The following is a 19,629-nucleotide window of genomic DNA, read 5'->3' on the forward strand; positions in this document are numbered from 1 at the left end:
TTACGATGTGTCCAAGTTGTTATTAGTACCTATACTTTGTATACTCAGACGGAATGACTGTATGATTAATACTGGCTTTGACCAGAATTCACACCGAAGTAAGACACGCATAATCAGCATCCGTATCTCAGTTGCCTACTTATACGAAGTATCATACGAAGTATCATACGAAGTGTCATAATACGAATAGCCTCTCGTAATGCCGTGCTATCACCGCCGGTTGATTGGTGGATCAATGACAAACAAGTATTGTTGGGGTCTATCAAGTATCACACGTATTCGTGTTGTCTACTTACTTATGGAGCAAGGAGCGCAGGGATTACCAGACGTGTCATGTTGGCTGGCCGCTCTCTTGCAATGTCAATGTACAGACGTGAAGCATACCAGCAAGTGTGTATGTGACGGCTTATGATGCGTACAGCAGCAGCTCTGACTTGTGGTACCAGGCCACTATCAAATGAAACTATAGAGAGCCAACAACACCACTAGTACAAGCATGTGCCGCACGATCCCCGCAAATTTCATGCAATAAATGGATCGGATTGACCGGACCGGGCAATCATTTGATGCTACCTAGTAGCATTTGGGACGCACCAGGCAAATGACGGGATTCAGCTCACAACACCCTGTGCAGCGGACACAAGCATGACCAAGCTTTTTTCTTGGCTCTATCTCCCCGAGATGCCGGTATCCAGAAAGACCCTTCCGCGAGACCCGAGCAACGGGGTGGGAAGGGGGAATCCTTGTCTGCGGATATGGGCCCAGGCTTCTGAAGGGAAGAAGAAGCAGCCAAATCACACGATCGAAAACCCCCCTGGGAAAGGAAGAAGAGAACCTCCAAAAAAGAAAAAGAGGATGGGCGCGCTATGGGTTTGGGGCGGGTGTGCCTGAAGGTGGGCTGGCAAGGGTTGGGTGAATCTTGGTGGCATTTGACTGGCTTACGTCGCAAGCTTACGATAGACAGAGCAGGGGTTAGGGGGGGGATCGTAGGGGGCCTCTATTTTTCTCGGGGCGACTATCCTCCAGCTTTTGTTTCCAGGACGTGGTCTCACTGCGGTAGGGCCGCGGGAGGTTCGTTTGCATTCAATGCATCTACCTCCGTACCTACTTATTCAATGATTGCCGCTAGGGTTGCTATTGGGGTTTGATGCATCGTCACGGATGTACCTCTTTCGTACAGTATTAGTGCTGAGACCTGGACATATTTCGTGCGTGCATGCAGAGTAGGTACCTTGGTAGTTCAGTAATTCCCAGTACATGCAGGCGGGAGATTTGCTCGAGACTGGGCTGCGGAGCACTGGAGCCAGCCGAAAGAGGCAGGATGGGTGCGGCTTTGCTCCTGCGCTCTACATTGGTACTAGCAGTAGGCAGGTGCTGGCTCGATCTGTCTTGCCTGAGTCTGTATTCGGATTTGCATTTGGAGATTGCCTAGATTTAGATCCTGCTATTTTTACTCTTGTTCTTCGTCACTTGTTTCTCCCCTTTTCCTCTCTTCTGCGTCTCTTGTCTCTTCTCAATCCATCCCGCTGCTAATATTATCCCACCACATACTAATCTGGCCGTCGTCGTCATCGCTGGAATGCGTTTGGTGCTAATAACCACGACGACTGAGGCGCACACCCGAACCTTCCCTCTTTCCACTCTGGCCCCTCCTCCGCCGTGCCGGTCTGCCGTTTTGCTGGAGCTGGAGCAAGGCTGCTGGTGCAGTTTAATCACAACTATTGGTTTTTTTTGGTTCCTAACGACAGAGAGAGGCAGAAGTGATAAATCCCACGGACCTAATCTTATTTCCATATTTCCTTCTCACCTTCTCCTGCTTCATTCTTTGGCATGTGCTTTTGCTGGTTTATAAAAAAAACCAATCATTGAACTATTGATTGATTAGCACTACGACTGCTACTGCTACTGCTGCTAGGGGATCCATCATTTTTTTTGGAGCTGGGGTACCGCTGACTAGGTACGATTAATCTACGAGACCACGAGCCACACGAGCCACGATCGCAGACTACGGCCACCCACGACACAGAGAGAGGCAGAGAGGGAGAGAGACCGCGACAACCACAACCGTCTCTGCGGCCGTAGCAGCGCCCGAGTCCGCCTTTGTCACGCTCATGCCACCAGCACCGTCTCGGCGCATAGGCGGCGTGTCAACATCGTCGGCCTCGGCGTCCGTTTCGCTGCCGTCGCTTCCAGGCGTTCCTGCCACTGCCAGCACCTCATCATCGCCAACGCCGTCAATCCCCGCAACACCAATCGCAAGAACGAGGACAGCGACATCAGCCTCCCCGTCAGCCTCAACGTCTACGCCTCCAACACCTACGCCTGCGCCCGCACCGATCTCTACTTCTGCTCCGACTTCCTCTGCTACCTCCCTGTCGCGCCCCGGCTTTCTCGCGCGACTGGGCTCCTCGATCAATCTGCCTTTCCCCTTACGAAGCCGCAACCGCAGCGTCGCCGATTTCCATGTCCGCTGCGACGAGCCACACCGCAAATACAATGCCGGCGACCACGTCCACGGCGCCGTCGCCATCTCCGTCGTCAAATCAGTGCGCTACACTCATCTAGTCGTTGCCCTCCATGGCTTTGTGCGCGTGCTCAAGGATCCCGCCGGAGGTAGAAAGGGACGAGACATTACGGCGCTGCCGCAAGGAGGAAGCTCCTCGCGGCCACAGTATCACGGCAATGGCTTCGCAAGCCTCTTCCAGGATGAACAGGTTTTGAGCGGCGAGGGGAGGCTCGATCCCGGCCGGTTCGAATTCCGCTTCGACTTGGTGTTCCCTGACAAGGGACTCCCGAGTAGCATTGACGTGAGTTACCGGTCGCGTGTGCGCACGCGCGTGGCACCTTGCCAAGCATAAACAACGTTGGTTACCGCAGCAAATGCTAATACATTCCTCTTTGTCGAAATCTAGTTTGAACGCGGAACTATATCCTACATGATCACAGCGACGCTAACACGCCCCGTCTCCATGTCGCCGACAATGACATGCGAGCGAAAGGTCATATTGGCAGAGAGGATAGACGTTGGCCTTATCCCGCCGCCAGCACCCAGAACCATATTCCTTGAGCCTATAAATAGGAAAATGAAGAAGAAAAAGTCGTCAATGGCACTGGACAAGACCACTTTTGCTGCACCAGAGGCCGCTGACGTAGTATCTGAGCCTGATGGCCAGGAACCAGTAGAGGATTCCACCGACCAACAAAGTGAGCGCCGAGGAGCAGCCACATCGAGCGATGTGCAGAGCGAAATCAGCGGCGAGAGTGGGCGCAGCATTGGCACTACCATGAGTCGGAGCGACTTCACGCAGCTGTCACATGTGGGCACTACCGCTGCCATGTCGGCTCAGCAGCAAGCGGTCAACGACAATACCATCACTGCCAGCATAGAACTGCTCAAAGGCGGCTGCCTCCCAGGTGATGCTGTGTCAGTGCGGGTCACGGTGCAGCATATCAAGCAGATTAAGAGCATGACTGGTGTCATCGTGACTTTGTTCCGCCAAGGCAAGATCGACTCCTCTCCGCCATCACAACTGTTCAAGAACATGATGACCAAAGAAGACGCTCGTCGTCTACAAAAGGAAGACATATATCCCAAATCCCGTACGGGGCTGGGCGGGATTTCACTCTCGTCGACAGGCTCCGTTAGCGTGTTTCGTAAAGACCTCGATCAGACTACCGCACCACTTATCATCGATCCAGCAACCATGTCGGCATCTGTCACAGTGCCGGTCAAGATTCCCGACGATTCTTTCCCGACAATCAAGGGCGTTCCGGGAGATATGATTTCCTTCAAATACCAGGTAGAAGTCCTTGTCGATCTAGGCGGGAAGCTGTCTGGCAATTTCCCATCCCGCAAAACTTCTCGATACGCCACCGTGAGCCATAGCACTACAGACCAAAGTATAAACATGTTCTCGCAGAGGAGAGGGGCTCAGATCGAAATCATTGATACGTCGCCCCTCAGGAGGCACAAGGGAATTGTTTGTGTGGCGCTCGAGTCCGTCGTCGGCACACTGGACTCTTCAGGGACTCGGAAGCTCATCAAGATGTCTTCATCATCTAAAACGCTTGATAATCCAGAGAGCGATGATGAGGTAGACGTTGTTCTTCCAACTCCAACTCGCTATGAAGATATCGACCGTGGTAACGCTCATAATACCCATGGGCCACCGCCGCAAGAATACTTTCCTCCTCGGACAGATCATCAGCGTCCATCATATACTCCTCATGACCCTTCTCGTCCAAGCTATCCGCAAACAACGAGGCTCCCCGATTTTGCACCGTCGTATGTCCCACCCCCGCCTCAATTGCCTGATCAGACGAACTTGTCAGAGAAAGATCGTATAAGACAAGCAGAGCAGCGACTGTTGCCTAGCCAGCCACCTGCTGGTCCGTCCAACCTCACCGCTGCTAGTCCATCTGCACCTGATGAGGACGACATTTACGATGCCCAGGCCACGCCAAGACCACCTTATGCTGGCAACTCGGGGGAAGAAGATAACACAGCACCATCCGCCCCAACTGAAGAGGAGCTTGCAGCTGCTGCCAATAGCTCGGTACAAGCCGGAGAAGATAAGCAAGAACGTGAGAGGAGGCGCCTTATGCAAGAAGCCAGCGCACCCCCTGAGTTTCCTGAGGATATGGACCAGAGCGGCGATCCTGGCCGAGCCCCTAGAGAAGATGAACTCACGGCGGATGCTGTACCAACAGCCCCCATGCTGGATGAGGACGAAGATGAGCATGCTTATCCAGACTATAGAGCTGTCGCAGGAACATCTGCGGGGAGCACAAGTGCACAGAGAAGGCAGGATGATGATAATGGGGAGCAGTTGCCGGCATACCAGCGGTGATGCATACAGAGAGAGCACAAGAGCAAGGCTCATCCATCTTTTACTATTTTTTTCTATTTTCTTCTATTTTAAATTTGCATGTTTGCATCACATTGCATGGCTGGCGTTGGGTCACAGATAGGATTGGGGATACACAGGGTATGCTACGCTATATCACGAGTCAACCCATTGGTAATGACTGCTTTACTCTTTTTATATATGTGTATATTCTGGTTCGAGCGGGCATTGGTATTTTTGAGGCAGAAGGTTGGCTATTTATAGCAGGGATAGGGAGGCATGACTGTTCGTGTACATATATACCTATATAAACCAATGGATATCTAAGTAAATTTAATCAATTTTGTGGATTTATTTCCTCTCTGTGTTGATAACTAATTACACATATTGGTGTCTTTTCAAGCACGATTGCTGTCTTGTGTGCGACATGGTTTTCCCAGATGTTATTATAAAATGTCTATCACCACCGTCTAAATGCGCCTTTCTCATAGACTTCTTTTCATGTCCAGCCAAGATTATACATGGCATATAATACACGCTCGAGTCATCCCTCCCGTCTTTGAAAGGGTGATCGATCCCCTCCCCTTGTCAACATCAATGCTGCAACACCACTGGCCTGCCCTCCTCCCAATTATCCAGGCTCTGTTTGATATTGACCCAATATCTCAGCCTCACAGCCTCCTTCTTCGCCGCCATGACATCATCCTCATGAAACGCCTTCTCCAGCACATCCTCGCTCTCCCGGATGCGCTTATCGTTGACGGCCCTCAGCTCCTGCAGGTCCTCCTCGGCCGTGGCATCGGAAATCTCCTCGTGCGCCTCCAGCACGACCATGAGCAGGCTCGGATCGTCGACCTGCATGGTCTCGTCGGTGGCGACGTCGACGCCGCGCAGGGAGAGGAGGTACTGCGCGCGGAGGAGCGGGTTGGCGAGGGTCTTGTAGGCCTCGTTGATGAGGGCCGAGGTGGCTTCGGCGCGGGTCTTGAGGGGTCCCTGCGGGTGCATGTCTGGGTGGTGGCGGGCTTGGAGCTGGAGGAATTCGCGGCGGAGGGCGCGGGTGTTGATGGGGAAGTGGCCCGAGGGAGGGGGCCCGAGGGGGAGGGTTTCGGGGAAGATTTCGTAGTGGGTTGGTGGTGGTGGTTGTGAAGTTTTTGGTGGTGATGATGTATTGTTGGAGTCGGGCTCGGGCGCGGAGGCGGAAGCTGCAGAGCTGCGGGAAGAGAAGAATGCTGCGCTGCGATATGATGGCGGCAATGCTTTGTTGAAGCTGCCAATGGATGCTGTGATGCTATGCGACGGGCGGGTTGATATCCTGCCCAGAGGCAGAGCTTGTGAGGCTTGTATGCGACATCGCGCGCAGAGCCGAGTTACGTCACGGAGAGCAATTGCTGTGGCGGCCGGTGAGCGCATAGTGGTGTCCCGATGTAGAAACAGCGCTGGATGAAACAATGAATGAGTAAATGAATAAATGAATAAATAGAAATTAGAAACAAAGATGAAAGATTGATTGGAAGAAAACAAGCAGTAGCACTATATAATTACTAAGTGCATTACTAGGTGGCTGCTCTTTGAATTTGATTTTCTAGAGTTTTAGTGCAAGGATGCAATATGCATTTGATACTCCGGAGTTCTCTCGGATATAAATTCGGCCGAGATATATCCTATGCTACCCGCTACTATCGTCATAGCGACCTAAAGTTACTGCGAGGTGCAAATCCACTGTAAGCTACCAATTACTGCAAAGATACCTATTAAAGAGAAGATTGGGCTCCTTCAATACTACTATCGATACCTTTAGCAAAGACTACATCTTTCTTTCCATACATACACCAGAATTATATGGCTTGCCAATATGTAAACAAATGATATTGTTATTGCTGGCCCATTTGTCCTCTCCTTGCCGCTTGCCCTTGCACAGGCAGCTTCATTTATCCAGGAAAACGGCATATCGATTGGTGATTATATTCAGCTGTTAGACGAGAGTAACTCTGCGACTTATCGGCCAGCTCAGCGAGTCATTCGAAACGGTTGGGAGAGACTCATAAACTCCGCACGCAATTACGGCAGCCTGGGTTATCTCTTTTGAACAAATCAGGAGAAAGGAAATGTTAGCAAGTGGCATTCTCTCATTTCTAAGTTTTTTCCACTTCCAGGCAATTCCAAAGACTTTGTGGGGTGTTATTATCAGCAGCGAGACGGAGAGCAAACTGAAGATGGCACATCCGCAGCAACACTACTTATAAAAGCACTTGGCACTCTTGAAGCTTTTGCTTCATTACAGAAGGAGAGGATAAAAGCTTGACTATGCACCGACTAGTGCAGCTAAAAACCCAAAAATGGGTTATCAGCGAGGGCCCGGTGGCTGAATTTGCTAAATTAGCTATGAAGACGATGTCGGCTAGTTATCCGGAAGGGCGTTTTGAAACTCGCGAAATATGTCTGAGATACCTTCTCCATGCGAATGCGGTATTAGAAAAATGCAGAATGACTTCAAATAACGATACAGATAGAGCTACAGCAACACTTCTACACAATTTATCAGGATACCTCTTTTAATCAAAGGTGAGATAAAAAAAGCAGAAGCTTTAGAAATCCAGGCAGCAGAGATATTTAAGAGAGTGGCAGGAGTTGAGCACTCAGATACACTCCATAGTATGAACGATCTTGCAGTGAAATATTTAGAACAAGGTCGACATAAAGAGGCGGAAGACCTGGGGGTGCAAGCACTAGAGATACCCAAGAGGACGCTAGGGGAAGAACATCTAGATGTAATCATAATGATGAGCACCCTTGCAAGAATATATCATGACCAAAGTCGATGGAAAGAGGCGGAAGAATTACAGGTGCGAGTAGCAGAGACATACAAGAGGGTGCTGGGCGAAGAACATCCAGATACGCTCACTGCTTTCAACAACCGTCTGGTAACATTTCAAGAGCAAGGGCGATGGAGCGAAGCAGAAGATCTAGCGGTTGAGATATTGGAGAAATGCAAGAAGATGCTGGGACCAGAACACCCAGACACGCTTACCTGCATGTCTAACCTGACAGCAATATACGGGGGGGCAACGCCGGTGGAAAGAAGCAGAAAAACTAGCAGTACAGGTGATGGAGATACGAAAGAGGGACTTGGGAGAGCAGCATCCAGATGCTCTCACTATTATACACAATTTAGCGTTTACATATGTTGAACAGGGCCTATTAGAAAAGCAGAAGATTTTGGGTCACAGCTCCTAGAAGTAGAGAGAAGGGTACTAGGGGACGACCATAGACTTACACTACAAAGTTCTGGCATCCTTATAGAGGTATACAAAGGCCAAAACCGGTGGAAAGAGGTGGCGTATTTAGGTATACGGTTACTGGAGGCACAGAAGAAGAAACTGGGCGAAGAGCACCCCGATATACTAGACAGCATGAACAGTCTTGCGCTGGTATACCAACGGCAGGGTCGCTGGAAAGAGGCAGAAGATATGGGGACGATATTGGTTGAGTTAAGCAAGAAGGTACTTGGAGAGGACCATTACAAGGGATGCCTTTATCCAGCCAATTTTGCCTGCCATCACTTTAAAGGGTCTGGGCAGAACAAGCGAGGCTGTAGCGCTAATGGCGGATGGCGTTGCCGGACTGGAAAGGACGTTAGGGCAAGACGATCCTTACACGACCAGCTACGCGTTGACTCTAGAGAAGTGGCGGGAAAGTGCCAAAGAGTCTTCTGAATAGGTGCAGGTAGAATACATACATGTTTGTACGTACAATGGTGGTGCCAAGTGGGGGGGAAGAATATAGGGAATCTTATAACCATGAGCATACAGCTCTATTATTACGCCCACTGTTATTCTACTGCTTCTACTGCTTCTACTGCTTCTACTGCTTCTACTGCTTCTACTGCTTCTACTGCTTCTACTGCTTCTACTGCTTCTACTGCTTCTACTGCCACATTTCAGTCATCGTAATTGTAACATTGCATCCCAAATTTATATATTACTACGGCTGTGTTTACTTTTTATGCCAATTGAATTTCGAATTTTAAGACTTGCTCTGAGCTAACATTTATCGGTACTAATGCATGGCATACGCTTCAGTCCGCTTTACTTCTCTTAATGCAAAGTATATTTGCTAGTATAGGCATAATTTAACAGCATCTTCAATTGTACTCTCATTGGACTTGGAAAGTAGATTAATCATGTTTTTGAGATGATTTGGAATCATATTCAGGAAGATGAGATCTTGTAGGATAAAGACAGATGCAGGGCCGACTCTAGTGTATATACATATTGCGGAATGCAGATTATACTTGTCCGGCAAGGCAAAAAAAAAGGATTTATGAGAGATTGCACTAGAAGACGTATGAAGTTATTGTTACATACCCCTTTTTAAATTAATGTTTGAAATGGGAAGTGAAAGAGAGCCCGACTATCATTCCACTCTACCTACGCAACGTTTGCGAAGACAGAGAAAATAACAACCAAACAACAAATACAACGCCACGAAAGTAACTTAACAGTATGCCAATTATGTTTCAATTTCTCATAAAACATGTTCCGAGCTATTGAGCAAAGCCGTGCAAGCGCCCAATAGCCAATTCTTGAACCACTTCCAAACACTCTTTATTGTGCAGTATTGCCGCACTTTCCCAAAATGGAATTCTTCCTATTAAAGTGGAGATTCCGGCAAATGAAAATCATGAGGTCACATCTCCCCAAATAGGCAATGTGCGGCTAAACGCGGGCTAATCAGACACCCCAATTTACAGGAAGTCCTGCGGCGTAGCAGAGAGGAGCTCCAGAACGAATGCCGCAGTGGCCGCAAGCAGTGTCTCGTATAGAAAGTTGTCGTTATCTCAGTATTCGTTACCTTTGGCCTATCCAATGGGAAACACCCCGGTTTCGGATCATGTACATCGAGCAGCTTCTAATCGGGATGCGCCATGGACAATTACCGGACTAATTGGTATAAAACGCCAAAATCACTTCATTGACCAATTACGCGATAGACAATCTTAGGATCTGTGCTGCTAAAAGCTTAATTGTTTATGGAGGAATTCATTCACTGGTTGAGAGACGCATTTCCTATATTTGGAATGGAAATAAAAAAGGGACTCGCTCTATATCAGTTCTTCATCATCACACAGAGTTCACTCAAATAAAATACAACCTACCTTCTATCGTACTACGTGCAAAATAGAGCCTTTCTCGCGAATAACCATCCCGTAGAATAGCAAGAGGTTATTACCGAAAGCACAGCGTTCATTGGTGGGAATTGGACGCACGAATAGCTCTGCCATATTTCCCCCACACGCTAGCCGCAAGTTTACCGGGGCGGCCATTAACCGCAAGGGCGAACTCGGCGAATGGACGGGGGTCGCTGCGTTTCCATTGATAGAAAAGCGATGGCACTTTGCTGCGTCGGAGCTGACAAAAAAGCGTCGATGTCACTTCCAACACGCGTCGTAGACTCGCTGCCGTTGTAGCGAGATATAAACTGCAAGATGGCCAAAGTATTTGATGCTGCCGAAGGTATGGTGCCACAGCACCAGTAATTGGATTTCCCCTCAACTTGAGCAAACTTGGCGCTTACTGACAGCTCGTTGTTGCAGTTGCAAAGCACAACACCGCAGATAGCTGCTGGGTGATCCTCTATGGACATGTGTACGATGTCACCGATTTCCTCTCCTCGCACCCCGGCGGCTCAAAGGTGATTCTGCAATTGGCTGGCCAGGATGCCACCGAGGAATTTGATCCCATCCACCCGTCGGGCACGCTGGACGAGCTCAAGCCCGAGGCGAAGCTAGGCACAGTCGATCCCAGCACTCTGGCCGCCAAGAAGCCAGAAGCGCCGGTTCACAAAGACGACGATGCTCCGGCACCCCTAGAGACGCTCTTGAATCTCGACGAAATAGAAGCCGAGGCCACTAAGCGAATCCCTAAGAAGGGATGGGCCTACTACTACTCTGCCTCAGACGACATGATCACAAAAAGCTTTAACAACACAGTCTACCGAGACATACTATTACGGCCTCGTGTCTTCGTCGACTGTACACAATGCGATCTGTCGACAACGCTCCTGGGCCACAAAGTTGGCCTCCCTATATACATCAGCCCGGCTGCCATGGCCAGGTTAGCTCACCCAGACGGCGAGCTGGGCATAGCCAGAGCGGCAGCCAAGTTCGGTGCTCTCCAGCTCGTCTCCAACAACTCCTCAATGACCCCAGAGGAAATTGCTGCTGAAGCAAAGCCGGGTCAGATGTTTGGATGGCAGCTGTATGTCCAAAATCGCCGTGAAAGGAGCGAAGAGATGCTGCGACGCATCCACAAAATGAGAGACCGATACAAGACCATCGTTCTGACGCTAGACGCACCTGTGCCTGGCAAGCGTGAGATTGACGAAAAATCCAACTTCGACAAGGGACTGGTGGTTGAGCCAGGTGTCAAGGGCGGTACAGAGAAGCGACCCGGCGGCGGCGGTGTCGGTCAGCAGCTATTCTTCGGCACAGCCAGTGATTTGACATGGCAGACGACGCTGCCGTGGCTGGCAAAGCATACAGACCTGCCAATCGTGCTCAAGGGTGTTCACACCTATGAGGATGCCTACCTGGCCTCCAAATATGCACCGCAGGTCAAAGCCATCATCCTGTCGAACCACGGTGGGCGAGCTCTTGATACAGCTTCGCCCCCTGTTCACGTCCTACTCGAGATCAGAAAGTACTGCCCCGAAGTATTTGACAAGATTGAAGTCTGGGTCGACGGCGGAATCAGGAGAGGTACCGATGTTGTCAAAGCCCTCTGCCTCGGTGCGAAAGCTGTAGGCATTGGTCGTGCCGCATTGTTTGGCCTTGGAGCCGGAGGCGAAGCTGGCGTGGAGCGAACTTTAGAGAGTGAGTTGATCCCCCAATCCCCCTCATGACAAATGATGGCGTTGGTATAGCCATTCCCGTGATGAGCATGTTTGTGTTTATCATGACGATGGTGCTATGGGGTTCCCATGGCGAATATGCCCCATCGAACCACGTCATGGTACTCCATGTCAATCGCTGTGCATCTTATCTTCCCCTCTCTCTCCACGTCATGTATCAGACAAGTGAACAAGACATATCTCTAACGTCTCGGGCGATATCGGCCCTGAATAGTTCTCGAGGCGGAGACTGCCACATGCATGAGGCTCCTCGGAGTGAAGAACATACAAGAGCTCGGCCCCAGATTTGTAAGTACCACACAGAATCCTTTAGCCTCACCGCATGCCCCTGGTTAAGGAGTGGTCTGGGGGAGGCTAGAAAATGAGAAAATAACTCCCCCAGGATTTTTGAAATCTTGGCGATCCTTGGTTACAGCAGCTAATTGTCGGGGCCCCAGATCAACACTCGCCGTGTGGAGAGAGATATTTTCGATGGAGATGCGGAGTTGGGCAAGCAAGGGCTGTGGACGAAGCCGAAGTTGTGATGAATCTTCATATGCATCCTCGGCAGCTCGTGATGGCACGCGCTGGCTGACGGCGGGGTGAGTGGCGGGTGGTGGGTGCGCGACCACTAGCGCTGGCAGCAGCGCATCTCTGCAGCATCTACGGATACAACTGCGAAAGATTAAAGCTGGGGAAGATTGCGAGATGTGAGTGCTAGTTCTCTTTAGGCGTGGCTGTGGTTTGGGGTAGGCTCCCAGGATTCTTGACTAGAAATTGCAGCGAGCGAGCGATTTAAGCAAGCGAGATAGTATGTAGTCGAAACAGCCTTAGACTGTACATTTGCACGGCATGGATTCCGAGAGAGACCTCACATGCGTCGAGCTTGTGCTGCAGCTAATGTAGGCAATAAGATATGCCGATATGCACCTTCAAAGAGAGTGACTCTCACGATGCTCAAAGACTTCCCCGGACGTAGTACCGTCTTCAGGAATATCGCGACGATCAGGATCAGCGATGACGGCAGGTAGCACCGCTTCTTTCAAGGCGGTCTATCTTTGTGCTAACTTTCACTTGATGCACCTATCTGAAATTTCTGCGTTAGTAGATGTAGATTCAGCTACTGCAGAATGAGTTGAGGCTTTATACATAGTACAAAGACTTGTAAGTCGAGAATCCACTTGGTTCTGGCGCCTTGTCCCTGGGGTGAAATTACGGCTGTAGGCCAATCCTGGACCGCAAATTACTAGTCCCCTTTTCACACTGTGCTCGTATAAGTTATTTTTGGGTTGAGCTCGAGCCGTGAGCGCCATATTGAAACATGAGAAATGTTGCAGATAACACTCCAAACGCAGGCGTAGCATTGTTAGCTCGTAGTCGGACTGGGCGTGGCCGAGAGGTGCCTGTAATACGGCCAAAATGGGCATGTGGTGCGGCTGGATCTGGCAAGGGCCACACCATAGTCTCTCGTAGCTGCAGTCTGGTGAACGTAAGGGATGCGTGAGCAAGAGTCAAGGGTCCCAAGACTTGGTGTGGTTCAGAAGGAGACTCATAACGTAATCCTTCGTCTGCTCTGTCGGGTGGGCCGAAGATCTCTGCTTCCTCGTGGCCTATTTCTCGTCTAGTCCCAGGGCGCATTCTTAGAGCATCCAACGCCAAGTACAGGCTATTGCATATTATCGTACAAGCATTGCTGCAGCTGTCATCCTCTCGAATTCGGTCGCAAACGCCGAGAAATAAGTTCTCCAACAGCAACACCGTAGACTCATCTAGACCTCGCACGGAAAGTGCCATTCGTCGGTTGAAGCAGCAGGGCGAGCACAATATCTTGGTTATCCGGGCTTCCGACGATGCGACTATGGTTCGATCACAGCGCGGTAGCTCGAAAAGGCCTAACACGCTGCAACAACCAAATCGCAAAACAATCATGTAGTAGACAATTAGGTTTGCTGTGGCAAAAATATGCCTGGCACATGAACCATTCTGTCGTGGCCAGACTAATATCGAACATAAACATCAAGAGCCCGCGATTGGCTGAGCTGCTGCCCCCAAGTCCACGCCGCTGGGTCGACCGACGAAAATTTGACGGTGTGTGGAGCCGCACCAACTAGCAAAAGAGGCTGTCGGAGCATTGTCGATATACTGTCGGTGGTGGTTTAAAGCTATGTAATGACTGAATTGCTAAATGTGACGCCTCTGTTTCTGCGCAAGCTGGCGACGAGGCGACAAGGCGACGCAACACTCTTTCAAGCTCAAACTATTTGCATCGTGCTATTATTCGCCAAACACGTTTTCTGAACAGCATTCCATAGCTGTGGCTGGGGTTGATTTCTTTTCCTGATAAGAGTCTCATATAAGAACGAGTGGAGGCCTTTTATTTCCGCTCTGCCAATCGTGTCAACTAGCTGCCGTTTTCTCAAGGCGACAGCCTGTCCTTGCATGAGTCGCACCAGCCAGGACCAGGGCAGGATCAGGTTCTAATGGCCGGCAAACAAAAGGCCATGTGCATCTCATCTTTTGCTCGGTGTAACGATCTCATCGAGACGAGACACTGATCAGACGTTACCAATGCAGAGTAGGATGCATGCACTACACCTTTGCACCCTGATAAAGACGCAAAAAAATTTTCCTTCCTGCTGTCAAAAATGTTAACCGAGAGCTTTAGCTCTTAATCTCTTGGCTTAGAGGTCCTAGTCGCGCAAATATTTTATATTCCCTTCATTCTTCTTTATCTTCTTGTTTTCTCCGTCTTGCCGTCGCTACCGTGTGCAATATAGGGCATTTGGTCCTAATTTTCGTAATTGCACGTTTGATATGGAGATCTTCAAACAAGCATTACTCCGTAGTGCATTTTAAGAGATGATGAGATGCGGTGGCGTTCTTAATTCTGGGTCTTGCGGCCCGGTGGCTCGCCGGAACCGTTCCCAGTCAGGAATCATCTCCTGCAGGCTTTGACATTTGGTAAGGTCGTGTGGAAGCTGTGGATACTCTTTGTCGCATTGAGAAGCGGCTTACTTTTAGCTGTACCGCCGGTCCTCTTTTTTACGGCGCAGATTGGCCATGTTTCTCCCACTCGGCCCTTTCACCTAGCTTGGGTTACTCACAGGCCCCTTTTTTCCCAGTTGCCACTGGGCGTGACTAGAATTGGTTTGAAGAGTAAAAACTCTTTTGAAACCCGTAGCCTAGCTGTCAAGGATGCTGTCAAACATGCCGTTACTGGACATGCTTTTGTAGTCCGTGCAGGCTGCGGTGGTCCATCTTGGCGTCGACATGCACTTCGTATATGTGTGTGCAATAATATCACTCAATCCATGGCATGATCCTATTAGTCCTTGGTTGTAATACCTCGTACGTACGAAATACTGCTTGTAGGAGTAGCTTTGATGCCAGGCCAACGTAGCGGAGCCCATCAGAGTGAGCCCACTAGGCTTCGACGGGGCGAACAGGGTCGCGTGCAAAAGAAACTTATCTCGACGTGCCCGTCCATGTAATTGACATGCAATCATTGGGCCACCGTCGGGTAGGGGGTGCTTTGGAATCGAATCTTTTCTGCTTTCCTTTTCTTCTGGTACATAGTAGCTCGTAGCCTGATAGTGCTGTACAGCATAGTAAGAAGTTAGTTCACCCATGCTTGTTGTTGGGAATAGCATATGATCGACACTTCTCTGCCTCTCTGCCACTTCTTCCCCTCGCAGCTCTGCATCAGCATCGACTTTCACGTGTGCCGCAGCGGCCAGCCCTTTTCAAACAGCCGAGGGATCTCCCTTTTAGTGGCCGGCAGCTACAGACATCCATGCATTTCTCGTTATGTCAGTGAAGGCTGTTGCACTGGCAGCAGACGAGGGAGCTGTTAGGAGTTGGTGGCGGCGCGGCGCAGTGTGGTACAGTAGCGCACGTAAGAGCGCTGCAGCAATTATCCGACTGTTGCCCCAGACAAAGGTACCCAGCAGTTACCAGGATGCGCAGTGGCACTCGCACTGCAGGGGCGGTAGCGCCCAGGTCGCTGCTGCTTTGCGGGGAGGCTTGAGGCGTCTCGGGGCACTTCTCGTTGGGGCATAACGCGCTGCCTCCGCGCTGCTCGTGGTGCGCATGTACCGGGTCTAGCTGGCCGCAAATCGCTGCATCCGCTGGGGGGCTGGTGGAGATTGGCGGCCGTGACTGGCTGGCAGGATGCAGCGTCTACGACCAGATGGTGCTAGCTGTTGCAGATGAACAGGGAACCTGCGCGAGGAGCGAAGGGTGGGGAGCAGGCTTGGAGCAGGCTTGGAAGCCACCGGGGCGGCGGCCTACGCCAAACGAGGAACAGATCCAGAGAGCCTTTTCCGGCTTCTGCTGAAATGCTTCGTGATGCGTAATGGATGGCGTCGGGTCCAGGTTTAGAAGCTTAGCTGCGGTTAGCATGTACCCGTCCATTGCACGAGGGGGCAGAAGGGAGGGGGGATCAGGTATCTCTGCAGCCGTGGATGCGTGACGAGGAACTTATACGACACGACGGGAAGCACACGCTCCATCGCCAAAAATACCTTCCACCAGCTTGCTGAAAGCTACATGGCCCTCCCTGGTCGCCAATCTTTTGCCCCTGCTCGCTCGTTTTTGGCCTTCCGCCGGTCCCATGTCATTGTCTCGCCCACGCTGGCTCGATACTTAAACATTGCGATCTCCAAATCGTTCTCGTAGTTGCACCCCCGGCCCTGCCTTTGCTCCCTTATTGCTGCTTTGTGGAGGTTCTGCGAGCGCCATCGATTCTATTTGCCGGCTGCCGCCACCACCATCACAAACTCTCCAAGGGCCAATGAGGGTTGTAGGGAGGTTTATGATTCTCCAAACCACCGTCACCTAATTCGCCAACGACTGGAACGAAGGCCTCTTTTTTTTTTTTTTTTGTGGAAAGGCACCCATTTACACATACATATATACAACTCAGGACGCAAAAGCGTTCGGGGGCGTTCTCTTCCCTTGTTGTTGTTTTTCTTTTCCTTTGGTAGAGTCGAAACGACTCGCTCTCGCTTAATCCGACAACGCCCTAGTAATCTTGAAGGAAAGAAGAGGAAATCAGCAAAATGTCCGACAAGCAAGATACCGAGAACGCTGAGGTCTACCAGACCGAGAGCCGAGTCGAACAGCCGACCGTGCCCGCAGCTGCGCCCAAGAAGAAGGGATTTTTGGCCCATCTGAAGCGCTTTTGGTGGGCATATCTGCTCGTTCTGATATGCGGAGTTGTCCTGGCGGTCTGCCTCACGTAAGTGTCGTACTCTAGGAGAGTCCCTGACGCGACTCTGCCCACAACATGAAAAGTTGTTTCCGTCTCGCTAACTGTCGACCCCAGCATCTTCGTTGGAGTTCCCAAGATCGCCCAGCAAAAGGTCAACGATGCCAAGCTAGAAATCCAGGGCGTCAATGTCATCAACACCAAGCCTAACAGCATCACCCTGCAAATCAACTCCACCATTACCACCGATGGCTCCATCAAGGCCAACATCGATGCTTTTGACGGTGTCATGTACCTTGAGGATCTCCCTGGCCAGACACCTTTCCTCAACATCTCCTTCCCCGCAACCAACGGCGACAAGCACCAGTTGGTCAACATCAGCCAGGACATTACGATTGAAGACCATGACGCCTTCAACACCTTCAACATTTGGTTCGCCGCTAATCAGACTCTCAACGTCACCGTGTATGGAAAGACCAAGGTCAAGCCGTCTGGTCTGTCCAAGAAATTTGGTGTTACCTTCAAGAAGACCATCAACATGAACGGTCTGAATCTGTTCAACGGCACCACGGTATCCGACGGAAAGATTGATATCAGCGCAAAGAAGGGTCAGCCGAATTTCAAGGCCACCGCCGATATCCCTAATGCCTCTTATTTCACTCTTGAAATTGTAAGTTTGGCAATATGAGTGCTTACTGATGATTTAAAGTATTGCTTCTTTTATTCCTGTGCTGACACGCCACCCTAGGGCAACGCCACCTTTACCAACTTTATTGACAACACCAACATTGGTAATCTTACCATCCCCAACCTTCTGCTTGTCCCTGGCAGCAACAAGGTCCCTATTACCGCCGATCTCGATCAGGTTGCTGTACTTGAGGAAGTTCAAACCCCCAAGTACTGCAAGACTGGAATCATCCCTGTCAAGCTCAAGGGCGCCGCCGTTGTCAACGATGGCCAGACACTCCAGTACTTCCTTGATGGCTTGTCTGCCAACAACGAGACCGTCCCCATGGACATTGGCAGCATTATCAAGAGCTCGCTCGGCACTACTGTCAGCTGTCCCAAGTCTTAAAACTGAGAAAAACGAAAGTTATTCAGTATCAGCGGTTGAATTGAGCGGTTACTCAAATACAGCTTATTTATGACATCCTTTTATTCTATATTATAATTGTGTCTGGAGATGGTGTCTGGCTGGGGGAAGGGGCGGTGGGTTTGGTTTCAATTTTTGTTGGTACAAAATATTTCTTCTTTACTGTGGATGATGTTTGCTATTGCGTGTCCTCGGTGCTGGGGTACATATACCACTTCACTCTCTGAGTGATTTTTTCTAAAGGATGGGAACGAACAAGAAGACGTGTTATGAAGTCCTCAGCCGCAACGCATTTGATTCATGATACCTCGATGTAGATGTTTGTATTTTAAGGTAGTGTAGGGCCGCCCATGGCCACGCAATTTATTAATAAGGGGTTTATCCAGCCCTAGTATGTCCGTATAATCTGTTGAACAGATTATATGCTTTTGACTTTGTTGTTAAATAAGTTCATTGCACCCATATCTTCGCTCGTATTTATCCATGCCGTCGCAATGTATATATTCATAGTCGTTATTTCCAGCCCCCTTTTCGTTTCTCGCCCCTGCTGTTTAGCCCTCCTGATACACCAGTAGTGGCAGCTCCGCTCGATGATGAATTTGACTGGACAAAGTCGATGGCTGTTCGACCAACAGCAGCCCTATCTGCCTCTTTCTCTTTGGCAATCTTTTCCCTGCTCTTGCTTAACTTGTCTCTAAACGCCCATTCCGGAAATCCTCTTGGATCCCACAACTCTTTTGGGAGTGTCGTCTCGTACTGGCCCACTTCGTCAATACCGACAAAGTCCAGCAATTTATCCATTAATGACGGATTTCTTAATGCGGTAGACTGCTCAAGTTTAGAATTAAAGTGTACGCCTTTCTTCTTGAGTTGCAAAAACTGATCAACTTTCTTGTTGGCCCCTGCCGGAGGAGAGCCTGGTGGCGAAGGTGGGATATCAAGATTAGGTACGGAGGGGAGAGTGAGGTCGTGTATTAAAGCACGGTTTGATGAATATGGAGATGTAGGCGGTTCCTGGGATTCATCCGGGTCTAGGAGGGTGTTTATGATAGAGGCGTCGGTGGATGGAAGAGATGGACCCAGAGGAACAGCACTCTGGAGCACGGGGCCGATAGTAGGTGGTGGTGGCTGGTGACCGGAGTCGTGTTTCGGTAAAGATGAAGATTCCTCCAGTGCTTCTGATTCAGCTTTAGAATGCCGTGCCTCATTGACCTGTAGAGGTTCTGATCGAGAGTGTTCACTTATTCGAGGCTCATCCTTTTCAGCCTCAATGGCATCAGGAGCTGCTGCCTGTGCGGCGACCTATCAGCGTGTTAGTCAAACTGTTATTGCGCAGACGGAAGCTCGACATCTATAAATACCTGAGCAGTCTCCTGTTGCAATTGAGGCTTTTCATTTTCTCCTTCATCATCAGAGCTTGCATATCCCACAAGCCCGGCCATTGCGCTTAGAATGATGAAGTCTGCTTTGACAAGAAAGTAGATGAACGAGTGAGAGCGCGACGAGCGGCTGAGACCAGATGGGGATTAGCGCACCAAAATCGTCACGGCTCTGAACTCCGTCGGCTGAAGCTCGGCTGTCATGCGCTTCAA

General features: G+C 50.2%; 7 protein-coding genes across 7 annotated transcripts; 4 read left to right on the top strand and 3 right to left on the bottom strand.

Annotated features, from left to right (window-relative positions):
* The first annotated feature begins 1,501 nt into the window (after positions 1-1,501).
* On the top strand, positions 1,502-5,194 carry TrAFT101_007590 (uncharacterized protein). The gene is made up of 2 exons (XM_024906861.2): positions 1,502-2,807; positions 2,913-5,194. Exons 1-2 carry the CDS (start codon positions 2,112-2,114, stop codon positions 4,848-4,850), a joined length of 2,634 nt encoding a protein of 877 aa, XP_024759309.1. The 5' UTR covers positions 1,502-2,111; the 3' UTR covers positions 4,851-5,194.
* On the bottom strand, positions 5,191-6,433 carry TrAFT101_007591 (uncharacterized protein). Its single transcript, XM_024908451.2, has one exon. The coding sequence runs from the start codon at positions 6,255-6,257 to the stop codon at positions 5,442-5,444; it is 816 nt and encodes a 271-aa protein (XP_024759308.1). The 5' UTR covers positions 6,258-6,433; the 3' UTR covers positions 5,191-5,441.
* A 1,068-nt stretch (positions 6,434-7,501) lies between these two features.
* Positions 7,502-8,035, top strand: TrAFT101_007592 (uncharacterized protein; the record flags this gene model as incomplete). The annotated part of the gene is made up of 1 exon (XM_024906860.2): positions 7,502-8,035. The coding sequence occupies one exon, from the start codon at positions 7,502-7,504 to the stop codon at positions 8,033-8,035; it is 534 nt and encodes a 177-aa protein (XP_024759307.2).
* Positions 8,036-10,127: 2,092 nt separating this feature from the next.
* TrAFT101_007593 (uncharacterized protein) lies at positions 10,128-12,665 on the top strand. Its single transcript, XM_024908450.2, has 4 exons — positions 10,128-10,360; positions 10,441-11,718; positions 11,971-12,044; positions 12,194-12,665. The coding sequence occupies exons 1-4, from the start codon at positions 10,333-10,335 to the stop codon at positions 12,278-12,280; spliced, it is 1,467 nt and encodes a 488-aa protein (XP_024759306.1). The 5' UTR covers positions 10,128-10,332; the 3' UTR covers positions 12,281-12,665.
* A 348-nt stretch (positions 12,666-13,013) lies between these two features.
* TrAFT101_007594 (uncharacterized protein) lies at positions 13,014-13,373 on the bottom strand (the record flags this gene model as incomplete). The annotated part of the gene is made up of 1 exon (XM_066128093.1): positions 13,014-13,373. One exon carries the CDS (start codon positions 13,371-13,373, stop codon positions 13,014-13,016), a length of 360 nt encoding a protein of 119 aa, XP_065984209.1.
* Positions 13,374-16,345: 2,972 nt separating this feature from the next.
* Positions 16,346-18,671, top strand: TrAFT101_007595 (uncharacterized protein). The gene is made up of 3 exons (XM_024900478.2): positions 16,346-16,974; positions 17,062-17,614; positions 17,693-18,671. Exons 1-3 carry the CDS (start codon positions 16,796-16,798, stop codon positions 18,017-18,019), a joined length of 1,059 nt encoding a protein of 352 aa, XP_024759304.1. The 5' UTR covers positions 16,346-16,795; the 3' UTR covers positions 18,020-18,671.
* Positions 18,336-19,525, bottom strand: TrAFT101_007596 (uncharacterized protein). Its single transcript, XM_066128094.1, has 3 exons — positions 19,399-19,525; positions 19,279-19,339; positions 18,336-19,215 (listed from the first exon to the last, which is right to left on the bottom strand). Exons 1-3 carry the CDS (start codon positions 19,477-19,479, stop codon positions 18,551-18,553), a joined length of 807 nt encoding a protein of 268 aa, XP_065984210.1. The 5' UTR covers positions 19,480-19,525; the 3' UTR covers positions 18,336-18,550.
* Positions 19,526-19,629: the final 104 nt, after the last annotated feature.

The sequence above is a fragment of the Trichoderma asperellum genome, chromosome 4 (assembly GCF_020647865.1).
Source record: "Trichoderma asperellum chromosome 4, complete sequence".
Taxonomy (NCBI): Eukaryota; Fungi; Ascomycota; class Sordariomycetes; order Hypocreales; family Hypocreaceae; genus Trichoderma; species Trichoderma asperellum.